Source organism: Spermophilus citellus, assembly GCF_964194105.1.
Source record: "Spermophilus citellus genome assembly, chromosome: 11".
Lineage (NCBI taxonomy): Eukaryota > Metazoa > Chordata > Mammalia > Rodentia > Sciuridae > Spermophilus > Spermophilus citellus.
Window position 1 is genome coordinate 75,917,454 of NC_138192.1, and position 12,454 is coordinate 75,929,907.

Genomic DNA, 12,454 nt, shown 5'->3' on the forward strand with positions numbered 1-12,454 from the left:
TAAAACCCTGAAGTTAGAGCTTGGATCGAAAACCTCCTGGGGATCAACAGCTCATTCCTGGGTTAGAATTGCTCTTTGGAAATTAACGGGCTTGGCTTTGTATCTCCGACTGTTCTGCACAAATGAACCAAACTGGGAATCAGTTGGAGTCACTGAAGCTTAACACAACTCCGGCTATTGTTTACATGGCTCTCATGAAACCCCTGTGCCAAACTGATTAGATTTACAGTTCATTCGATAAGCTTGTCTGCTCATGGCACATAAGGCAGCGAACCTTTTCACAAAATGAAACTAGAGCCAGAGAGGGAGAAAAACACACAAAACCTTTCATGAACAGGGAGGCTAAGAGACTTTGATGGGGATCATTTAAGTTTTTAAAGCCTCCCTTGTGCTGGGATCCTTGGGCTCAGGGTTGAAATGACACTTTAGGATTTGCCCTCCTGCTTACTAGAGATGCTTCAGTGCCATTTTAAAATTCTTTGTGATCATGGGCATGTTGAACACTAAGTACTAGATGCCACTAAGTACTAGAAAAGACTCTTTAAAATAAAGATAAAGTGGGTCAGGGAGCACTGTGTGGATCTGTGGAATTCATCACCAACCACACAGACAGATGGAGTTGCTTTTGTGTCTGGATCTTCCCCACCCACCCTAAACTAGAAGCTGTGGCAAAGTGTATAAAACCTACCCCACTGGCACATGCTTCAAAACTATTATTAAGTGTTTGGGAATTAGTCACAGAGCCATGACATCATCACTCCAGCTGATGTCATTTCTCAAAATGAGTCAAAAAGATTCAATAGCTTTGTCAGCCATAGCTAGCATGGTATATTTACTGCTATTGTAAAAATGGCAGAGGAGGTGGCCAGCTACTACCCATCAGCAGAGGAGTCCCTCATGGAAACTTTGTACCTCTTCTCTTTTGTTTATCCTCTGTTCCATCACAAACTGCCCTGAAGCAGTTAATCACTTTATTAATACCACACAGTTCTGTGGATCTGGGATTCAGGTAGGGTTTGACCAAGTGATTCCTCTCTTCTATGCAGCGTCAGCTGAAGTGACTCAGTGGTATCTAACTGATGGCTGGGAATGTTTCTGGGACCTAAAATAACTTTCATCATGGCATGAACAGCTGGCAGGCTGGGCTCAGCTGCACCCCTTCCTCTCCATGGGTTTTTGCCAATGTCTTGGCTGGGCACAAGATCACGAGCCACCACACACGTTGTAGATTCAAACAGCAATTCTTCATTCCCGAACTCACACTGGCCTCTACACACACGTTCTGGGGAAATCCAAGTTCTGCCGCTGCCCAATTCACCTACTCCACGAGGCTTTCTTTTTAAAATCCCAACGGGAACAAGCTGCAGGAACACCCTAATCCCAGCAGCAATAATCTTCAACCTCCAACTTCCCTAAAACCCCTATTGTCTTAAACCGGGAACGCCCTAAACCCAAGGACCGGGATACTTCCTCAAACCTGATCAGCTCTAAACCCGGATCCGCCTTGGTCCTTGAGCAAGGTCACCTTACATGCAATGTCAACAGCGAAATCCATTTAACATGGGGTACGCTAGCAAGGAAATTTTGATGCGTCATTCCTACTTGGCAATGGCCCTCAGCAGGTTTTCACCTTTCCACCATAGAAGTTGGACTTCTAAAGTAGTGGTTCAGGATCCAAGAATGAGTGTTCCTAGAGGCCCAGGAATAAGCTGCAAGGCTTCTTATGTTTTAGCCTTGAAAGTCTCAGAATGTCACATTTACGGACTTCAATTGGTCAAGAAAGTCATCAAGGCCAGTTCAGATTCAAAGGCAGACACTACCTTTCAATGAAAGGAATGTAAAAACCATCTGTAGCCATCCTGAATCTGCCTCAAATACTTTCTTATAACATGAGAAAAAGAATTCAGTGTTAGAAGTCATTTTTAAATCTCTTGCCCAGTAATGGGGAAAAAAAAAAAAAAAAAAAAAAAACAGAAGAAAATTCTCAAAAAACTTTTGTCTCACCCCAAATGAAAAAGTCATATTATTTAATCAGAAATGGTATAGTCCTTGCCAGGTTTGGTTTTGGTTTTTCTTAGAACATAAATAAACTTTAGGTTTGGTTTGGTTGGTGCCCTCTCCTTTTAGTGTGGCTTTTAATCCTAGTATGCTAACACTGGAGAGATCCACTAAAGAGAATATATGACTGAGAGTAATTATACAACTTTCAAGTGGATACCTCTTGGTTACAAATTTTACTATTGACCTTGAATAAATCACAGAGAAAATTAATGTTCTTGTAAAATAGTTGAATCTAAATGTTGAATTCCGGGACTCACATGTTGGCCGCCTGTTCCCTTTTTGCTTCATGGTCTGCCATCTTGTCACAGTAGCCACACTGAATAACTCACCAGACAGGTCTTCAGGATCTGTGTAAACTCTAGTTGTGGCTTTCAACCACATCATATCATCATTGCAAGTACGAACAGATGCCTATTTCCTTCAGTTGTTTTGTTTTCGTTGCAATAAAAGATGTGACTTTATTTTATTTAACATTGTCATATGTTATTTAATACTCTAGTATTTTCAGCTTCATAAGCCTTAGCCATCTTGTTCTAATATTCAATGTATACTTTCTCCCAGGAGCCTCTTCCTGAAAAAGCCTACCTGACATTGAGCTTCTTGCCATCTAGATTTCTTGCTATTGAAATGGAGAAAGGATAGGGTGCAGAGACGAACCCAGTTATTTACTGCTGGGCGAGGTAAGCAGTGAGGGGATGGTTAGGGGAGTCTATCATTTGAACCATTTCTTTCCTACTTCATGTCTCCTTGTCTTGCCTTTACTTGGTGGCAAAAGGATGAGTCACACTGAAGGTGGCAGCTTTGTGTGCACCTTGGGACAGCAGACCAAAAACTAAAACAAATAAATTTCCAATTGAGGGAAATCAGTCCTCCCAGAACTCTGCTGTTTTGCTGAAAGGAATTCTGGATTTGCAACCGAATGGCTCCCTCTCCAATAGCTGTCCTTTTCACAGTTTTAATCAGCTTTTTCTTTGCTGTGAATAAAAAAACCCAACCAGAACAACTGTAGGAAAAGTTTATTTTAAGGGCTTACACAGTTTCAGAGGTCTCAATCCATAGACAGCAGCTCCATTCCTTGGATGAGGCTGAACATCATGAAGGAAGAGTGTGGCAGAGGGAGGCAACTCACATGGTGATCAGAAAGCAGATACAAAACATATACCCAAAAGGCATGCCCCTAATGACTACCTCCTCTAGCCGCATGCACCCTACCGGCCTTCAGTTAAACCCATCAGGGGATTAATTTGGCAACTGGTTTAAAGCTTTCATAAACCAATCATTTCTTCTATGAACCTTCTTGCATTGTCTCACGCATGAGCTTTTGGAGGACACCTCACATTCAAACCGTAACACATGCTCCCTCCAACCTCATCCAGATGTCTGAACTAAGAATTTCAATTCCATATTGTATGCTCCACGAAACTTTTTCCTAGATATCTTTGAATTATTGGCAGATTATAACATATAAGACCTCGAGTCCCAAATTGTGCTTTGCTAATTGGCCTTGATGCAGGGGTTTTCCGTTTCTGTGAGAATAAATCTGGGTAGCAACTTAGTGAGACTCTATCTCAAAATGAAAAAAATAAAAAAGACGCGGGGGGGGGGGGAGGGGAGCTCAGTGGTAAAGCACCTCTGGGTTTAAATCCCTAGTAACCCCCAATACAGATTAAAACTGTTTATAAACACTGAAGGCATCGTTAGGTCTCTGTAACCAGCATATAAAGTTTTAGAGAAATAAATGTAGTTTGGTTATTTACAGAGCGTAAATTAGGAAATTCTAAAAGTTCTTCAAAATCAAAGAGATGACTGTGTCCCATACACTCTTCCCTCCTTTTCCAACCCATGTGGCATTTACCCAACTGTTTCTGTAACTAACAGCAACTAGGGGTGGTTGGCTACTTTGGGAAAGTAAACTTCTGGAGCAGTTGGGTAGAGGCTCTTTCCAAGGAGAGTCCAAGGCTTTAAAAATTTCCTTTGGTTCCTCAGACTGGAGAGGGACACAAGTATCCCTGGCTCTGCTTCCCAAGCTTTCCAACCTTCTCTAAGCAGGAAAAGCAAGTAGCATGTGTTTACCTCTGAACATCCCAACCCAACCGACAAAATGTTGCTGGTTGCTTTTTCCTGCCAGAAAACACATGAGATCAAGATCACACTTTGTGAACAGCTACAATTCCTTGTTTGGGAAGAAGGAAATTTGGTCTCAGTGGATTATTTGTTTGCCAAGGCTTCAGAGGGGTCTGAAGGAGTGGTCTGGGTTATGAAATCAGAAGTCGGGAAATCCTGAATCTTAATTTGGTCAGAGACACTGGCAAGTTGTCTTATGAAAATTCCCTTATGAAATGAGGACAATGTCTTTTGCCTTATGGAAATGCAGCCAATTTAGAGTTCCTGTAGATTTTTGAAACTGAAATGTAATGTAAGTATCAGGGGTCCATTTCTCTCTTCTGTCACCAGGAAATGTCTAGAAACAACTTTGTGTATGAAGAAATGTTTGGCCCTTCACTTTGGTCATGTGGTCTGGGATAGCCATGTCATTGTTATAGGGACATTCTCAGCTATTCAGTGGTCTACATTTCTGCATTCTTTTTCTCTTTTGTTATTTGTTCTACGCAGTTCACAGTGTAGAATTTATTGCGTTGCCTTCAGATGTTTTTTTAATGTACCAATAGAACAAATCTCTTCAACACCTATAGTGAATCCTTAGGTATTTATGTGCAAATGAGTTGCTTTCTGGATTCTAACATTCTGAAGAAATTTTAAAGTTCAATGTCTTGTTTCACTATCCAGTAGCATGTTCTTATTCATCCTGTCAATTTATTTTAAGTAGTATAGGCTGCTTTAATATCAGTAGCAAGATGTTTTTAAGATAAAGCTTCAGACAAAATAACAATGGTTTTGTTGGCTGTGATTCTGGATCCTTCATAGCATGAATTCTCCTCCTGGCTGAACGGATTGTGAAAAGAAGAAGACAAGGTTGTGTTTGGAAATGTCCCTCTGCTTTCAACTCTTTCTCCCACCAGGCCTCCTAGCTGGCTGGCCCTCTAAATTGTCTCTTCTGAAGTTATGAGACTGAGTGGGGGACTCCTGGCTGCTTCTCAAAACACTGGCAAGAGAGAGAAGATGTTCAGAACCTGAGTGAAACACGAAGGTGCTGCTACCCAAACCTCAGGGGCTGAGAAACTGTGACTCAACAGGAACTATTTGCCAAGCTATAACCAGAGGAATGGTTCATCCTGACCATTTAGACCAAGTGAATGCGGGGCACAAGTGACTCACATATTCTCTCTTCCTATGTTTAATTCCCATTACCTGAAGCTGTCCTGTTTCATTTTCTAGTATGTGCTTTACTCTTTTTTTTCATGGCTGCTATTTCATTTAGCACATATTTAATAGTAGATACTGTGCTACAGACCTCACACACATCATCTCATTGAATCCTCTCACAACCTGGTGAGGTAAGGATTCTGGCCATTTAACAGACTAGAACACTGAGTCCTAAAGAAGTAGGGTAACTTGCTCTGGTCCTCAGCTGGCAAGTGGATGAGCTAAGCTACTCTCCTCCAGTGCTTGCCTTGATCTGAACTGATATACACTGGTTTAAGACTTAATTCAAAATCAGCTTGTCTTTTAGTTTTTATAGAAGAACTTTTTTTTTTTTTAAATAGAAAGCAACTAAATGTTTTCCTTAAATAATTTACTTTAAAAATGTAGACTACATGTTTGGCCTTTCAAGAGTACATTCTGGGTGGTACATGATACATATAAACAATCTTCATATTTGTTTCTAATGATGGCTGGGATGGAAAACCAAATTTGCCAGGTGGAGATTTTACCCCATCCTTGGGAGCCCAATTTTAAATTTAACTTGATTGATTTAAGGTTTGAATTTATTTCTGGCTGGCCAAATGTGGCTTCCTGGCTTAGCAAGATTCCCTCAAAACAAACTGGAAAAAAGAATCCCACCTAAAATGTCGAGGTGAAACACTCTACATTTTAATGAGCTCATTGTGAGTGAATTAGAAACATTCAAATGCAATTTACTTTAAAATAGATCTGGGTGTTAAAATAAGGGACAGCTGGTAGTTTGGTTTCTTCTGATACAAACCAAAGGAAGGTTTGCCCCTATAAAATGTGCTGTTACTTAGAGCACATAAATGTCACCTTTTCTTTCTTTTTTTTTTTTAAAAAACAAAAGCATTAAGGTTCAGTGTAGAAGAGAAACTCCTGAACACTTATTTAAGGGGCAAATAAAAGAGCAACGTGGGAAAACTCTGAAACAAACAAAAAAAATCTGTCATTGATATGTAAAACCCTATGTGAAACTATTTACTGACATGTGGCTCTCACTGAAAGGCTCCAGGGACATGTAAAACTGTATAATATAACTGTGGGAGAATAAAAGATGTTTCATAGAAACTCAGTACATCTTTCTATGTTGCCTAAAAGCAACAAATATAATATGCTCTGCTATTGATGATGATGAAGTCCAAATAACAGTGAACCTGAGAGCAAAACAAAATGGAAACTATATCAGGTATGACATGGATTTGTCAGCCTTCTCCAAGAATGACCAATATTTTAAAATTATTTGCAAGTTTCCCTACCGAAGGTAAAATATAGAAGATAATTTTCTTTCAAAAAGTATACTGGCAAAACAAGAATTCCAAAGCTTTCATCTGAGCAAATGCCTCAATTCATAGCTTTTACTGCTTTTTATGCACCTCCCTCAACTTGTGCTGGGGCTCCAACCCAGAGCTTCCAGTGTGCTAGGTAAGTGCTCTACCACTGAGCCACATCCCTAGCTTTCACTGCCTTTAAAAAAAAAGTTTTTTTTTTCCTGTGATTGTATAACTGTGTATTTAGATTTCTTTGGTTTTATAATTACTTTTTATTAAAAAGACATTTTTGTCAGTTAACTGGATTTTTGTGCCACTTTCTTGCAATGGGCAATCTTCTTTTCTTCTTTTCCTCCCAGTATTGGAGATTGAACTCAAGGTTGCTTAATACTGAGCCACATCCTCAGCCCTTTTGATTTTTTATTTTGAGACAGGGTCTTGCTTAGTTACTTAGGGCCTCACTAAGTTGCCAAGGCTGACTTTGAACTTTCGATCCTCCTGCTTCAGCTTCTAGAGCCGCAGAGATTATAGGAATGCACCACCACCCCACCAAACCACATCTTGTTTTCTATAGCCATGTATGCATGTGTACACACACACACACACACACACACACACACACACACACACACACCACTCCATGTCCTATATGGCTAGCATGCCTTTTTCATCCAGCTATCTTTCTCCCTTTGGTTACAGACAAGTATCTTCGAGTTTCAGCTTTCTTTTTTCCTTTAAAACTTGTATCTCCCTGCCCAGGTTTTTAACCTCAAAATTTTTAGGGATTTCAATTCTTCCATTTCTGGCCCCAGAGACTGACACATCCTTGGTGGATCCTGAACAACTTCTAAATATCTCTTTTATAACACACTTTTGCAAAATACCCAAGTCAGCTTTGTCATGGAAATAACAACTGAGTCACAAAACTTGATTGTTATAGGAAGAGATGACTATCTTCAAAAAGATTATGTTAGGAGTCTGAGAGTTTGACTCAACTTCAGGTATGTATGGCAATCTTGGGCAGGAGATCCATAGAGGGTAGGCCTATGGCTGCTAAGGTTTTCACATGTGATGGCCTGTAGGCATACTTTCTGCCTAGCATCATTTGATTCAGTAGCACTAAATGTTTATGATATTTAAGTTTAATGTTAGAATTTCAATTTGAGCAAAATCAGTGTTTGAAATCAAGTAGATAACTCTGGCCGTTCATACATCACTTATCAAATACATCTTAGGAAGGAAGTGAAAAATACTTCACAGAATTAGAAGATAGGGATAATTTTTAGAGTAGTTAACTGCTGATATGACATGGGTATACACAATCAGAAGGAGCCCTTAAGGGTTGAGTCCTAGGAAAGTGAGTCTTAGGAAAGTGAGCAGGGTAGGAGCTATTGCACTTGAGGAGCTCAGGGCAACAGCTTTCTATCAACCATATCAGAACTATTTCAGTTACCACTGCAGCCATGTTGCTGGTTTCAGACTGAGTAACGCCCTGCTGTGAGGTTCACTATACTCAACCATAATAGCATAGACCCTCTCTCTGCAATACCATGTTTATCATGAAGAAGAAAGGCTAACCTGCAACTAACATGAAAAATTATACTGCAGATATTCCCTAATTTACTAGATGATCATTTCTAGTAGTTTCTCAACCTTACCAGCATTTGTTAAAACAGTGTGATTTCCAAGATAATCCACTGCATTTAAAGCCACCATATCCTACTTTGGACTATATTTGCCTGGAGTTACTGATTGGCAAGGAAGGCGTACACATTTACTGAGGGACTCACTCTAGCAGCTGCTACCACCTGTGGGGACCCTTGATTGTATTCACACAGTTTTTCTGAGTGATTCAGGCTGTTCCTTGGTCCAAATTCTTGAGGTGAGGAAGACTGCACACAGCTCTAGCTCTTCCCCTGGGACTGTGCCCTGCTTCTGTTTCCAATGCAAGAATGTCAGGTTCCAATGAGGACATTCCAAGAGCCTTCAGATCAGCACTTCTCAACCTTTTCATGCCACAGGCCCTTTTGGAAGGTTGCTATTAACTATGGACCTCTCTTGGAAGAAGGTTTCAGACACACAAAATAAAATACATGGATTCACAAAGGAAACCAATCATATTGTAATACAGTTAGCAAAATGTTTTTAAAAATTGTGCTATAGCAATATGTAAACTTCTTTTTTGACATACAAGAAAGATCTGAGGGTTCTAATAACTATTTTAATACTTGTAACAACTGTAATGTCAAGTAAAAAACTTAGTTTCTACCCGTGACTAGGTTATTGATACTTATTCTTCTACCACTGTGGTTTGTTGCCTACATTCCTAATGCAAGGAAATACTAAATCTCAGATGTTGGTGAAAAATTTTTAAGTAAATTTTTTTTCTCATCCAAGCTCAGAGTACACCTGAATTAAATTCTCTCTCCCCTGGTTTTGAATCATTGATGAATTAAGTCCCCCAGAGAGGCTCCAGCCTATGCCCTGGAGGCAGGAACCTTCAGGCCACCCACATTGACCTCAGAACTAACTGCCTCTGGGTCTGGAAGTTTTTCTCCTAACTAGACCAGGAATTTAGGGCTATCGAGGGGGCAAGGCCTGAGCTCCTAAGCGCCACTTTGAAACACTCATCCTTTATGGCTGAGGGGTTTCTTCCTAGCATCAGAACACTTGGAAACCAAGTTTTAAATTTTTGACCTCAGGATGACTTCCAGATCCTTGGGTGATCTGGGCAAAGCTAAACTTCGGTTTTCTCATTTGCAAAAAGAAAATGACCACGTAATAGGATTGTTAGGATTAACTGAGGTAAGGGCTGTGCTTTGTAAATTGTATAGCACTATCACAGTGTGTGTACTATCATCATTTTTGACGGTTAGGTATTCGAAGAGCCAAAAAGTATGCAGCTCCAGTCTTCAAGTGTTGGGACACGTTAAACACTCCACGAGCCCTTAGAGAATGAATGACTGTAGTGTGCATTTGCACGTGGGCTCACAGCTTCAGTAACAGGCTGCTTAGGGCAAAGAAGCCGGCGCACCGCCCGCACTTATCTTTACTGACAGGTAGTAACATCCTTCTCTCTCAGCCCTGCACCGCACAACCACAACTCAAGAGCTTTTCTCCAGAGGGGGTGGCCGGATGAGCGTCTCGGCCCGGAGCTCCCTCCAACTCTCCCGCATCGCTGCTTCCGGGCAGGTGAAGGGCGGCGGGAGAGGGCGAGGAGCCTGGCGCTCTACAGCCGGGGCGGTCGGGAAGGTGCCGGCGGCTTGGCCCGGCCCAGGGAGCGCGAGGAGGGGCCAGCGGGGTGGGGAGGGGCGGGGCCGGCGTCCTCGTCACTTGATAAAACGCTTGCTAGTCTCCAGAGAACAAGGAGCTCATTCAGCGGTCCGGAGCTGCCGGCGAGGGGGAGCGGCAGGACATAGAGCGCGACCCGTCCCGGGGGTGGGGCCGGGCGAAGTGGCGAGAGGAGGCGAAGGTGGCCGCGGCCGCTGCAGCACGGCAGGCAGCCTCAGACCCGGCCCGGAGCGCACGGCGGCCGCTGCAGGTCCCTGCTCCCCTCTCCGTGCGCCCGCCCATGGCGGCCGCGGGGAAGCTGTGCCTGCTCTACCTGTCGGCGGGGCTCCTGCCCCGGCTCGGCGCAGCCTTCAACTTGGACACCCGCGAGGACAATGTGATCCGGAAATCTGGGGATCGCGGGAGCCTCTTCGGCTTCTCGTTGGCCATGCACTGGCAGCTACAGCCAGAGGACAAGCGGCTGTGAGTTCCCCGACTCTTCCCACCCCCACCGGGGCGCGGGCCCGCGCGAGGAGGGGCGAGGGCGCGCCCTGTTCCCGCCTGTCGGCAGCCCGCCGGCCGGCTCTACCCCTACCCTTCCCGGGACTCCTCAGGCCCCACGGTTCAGTGGGTCCGGGGGTCGCGAGTAAGCCGCGCCCACCGCCCTCACGCCCCGCTGCGCACCTCGCGCTGGTGCCTCGGCTGTGCAGCCCTCGGAGGAGGAGAACCTGAGGTCGGACCTCGGCGGACGGCACCCTGGGCCCCCGGAGAGTTTACTTTTAAAAAAGAAAACTTAGTACTTTCTGCCGGTTCTTCCCTCCGGGCCTGTTTGTTGGAACCCCAGCAGGTGGCACGCTTTCTGATCTTCACGTGTGTGTTTGGTGAAGGGGGTGGGAGGCAGGGTCATAGCATCGCTGCTGGAGCGACGTTCCAGGCCTTTCCCAAACTCACAGGACACCCGGTCCCCGGGCGAACTCGCGCGCTCTGCGGAAGTTGGAAAGACACTTTCCTTAGTGTCTTGGGTGACTTTACCCTCAGGGCGTACGCTCCTAGAGGGGATACTTTTACTCGCTTCCCACCCCCCTTTTGGAAGGTGGAATTAACCAAGCACCTGTTCACAGAACTAGATAAGTTAAGAAAGTCAGTCTCTCTGAGTGGTGTGCCTAGCCCCCGCCTGGTCCCCTAATCAATTGTTCGGCCGCTGCTCCCCTGCACTGGGCAGGCTCAGCCGAGGGGCTAAAAGCAAAATGTCTGATCTTGAGCTGAGACTTAGCAAACAAGGTTCGGAAGTGACAACCCCCCCACCAGGGCTGTGCTCTTCAGAGGAGAAAGTGGAGACCGGTGCTCTTTGCCTCTCCTTTTCTTTTAAAAACTATTTGGTTCCCACATGATCTCTTTAGACCCAAGAGGGTATTCTGGAGCTAAGCCTCCTTAATCGCTGTGGGGCTGCATTCTTGATCCGTGCTACGGAAAAACAGACTCTAAACAACAAAAGGACCCCCTCCCCACCCAGGCCTTTAGTTGAACCCAGGTCCTTCCAGAACCAACAGACCGGAGAAAGCAAAAGTGCAGCCACAGCATGAAGGATATTTTACTGTCCCTCTTTTGGGACTTTGGAGCTGGTGGGAACATTGATTTCATTGGTTAATATCGTTGGAATTTGGAACGTTGTGTACATCCGCATCTAAAAGTCATTTTTTTTTTTTCTGACAACACCTGCTAGGTGAAGCAGAGACACTAGCTGAGGGAGGGGCGTCTGCAGGCAGGTGGTCTGAGTTTGCAGGCCTGGCCAGCCGCTTATACTCTGCTTTCTCATAGAAGAAATTGTTAGGCTGTAAATCTGAAATGAAAGGTGGTTTCTGCTAATTCAGTTAATGGATGACATTTAGTGTCTTAGAATACTGTGTGTAGCTGTGTTTTCACCCACATGATTTGAACTTGTTAGTGCACAAGTGCCTGTGGGCCAGCAGAGGGAATGTATTCCCCTTGGCATTCTGGCTTTTTGGGCGTACTTGTCCAAGGAGATGTGAAGGGGAAGCACTGGGGCAAGAGTTGTCCTTGGGATGGAGATTTGCACAGTGTGCCTTTAGCCAGGAATCTCTGTCATGAATGTGAGCAACATGCCTGCTCTAACTTGTCACTGCTGCTGGGCTTCTCTGGTATTAGAGCTGCTGCAGGCCTTCCCCAGGGTAAGAAGCTTGTGACTGGGCTTGAGGCCTTCTAATAGAAATGCTTTTCTTTAGGGCTCACTGAGGGGAGTAGCTGGTCAGACCATCAGATGGGAAAAGGGCCACCTTAAGGGGACTGTGTCTTTCTCTGGAGCCCAGAGGCAGTAACCACACTGTTAGGTGACAGTGGTTTGTGACTGGTGTTGCCCCACACTTTCCTAGAGTACTCCAGCTTCAGGAGTAGCAGTGGTCCTCCCAGGAGAACCAGCATATGCATCCCGTATCACATCCCTTGTCCCTAGTAACAAGGATGTGGATAATAGAGCCAGTGAGATTAAA

At 44.1% G+C, this 12,454-nt stretch overlaps 1 protein-coding gene across 2 annotated transcripts in view; it reads left to right on the top strand.

Annotated features, from left to right (window-relative positions):
- The first annotated feature begins 10,029 nt into the window (after nucleotides 1–10,029).
- ITGA6 (integrin subunit alpha 6) overlaps nucleotides 10,030–12,454 on the top strand; it is a 77,027-nt gene continuing 74,602 nt past the window's right edge. For both annotated transcript variants that reach the window (XM_081261411.1, XM_081261410.1), the window contains exon 1: nucleotides 10,030–10,430. In XM_081261411.1, the coding sequence (XP_081117537.1) occupies nucleotides 10,249–10,430 (182 nt within the window). In that variant the 5' untranslated portion in view covers nucleotides 10,030–10,248. The remainder of the gene's footprint in view (nucleotides 10,431–12,454) is intronic.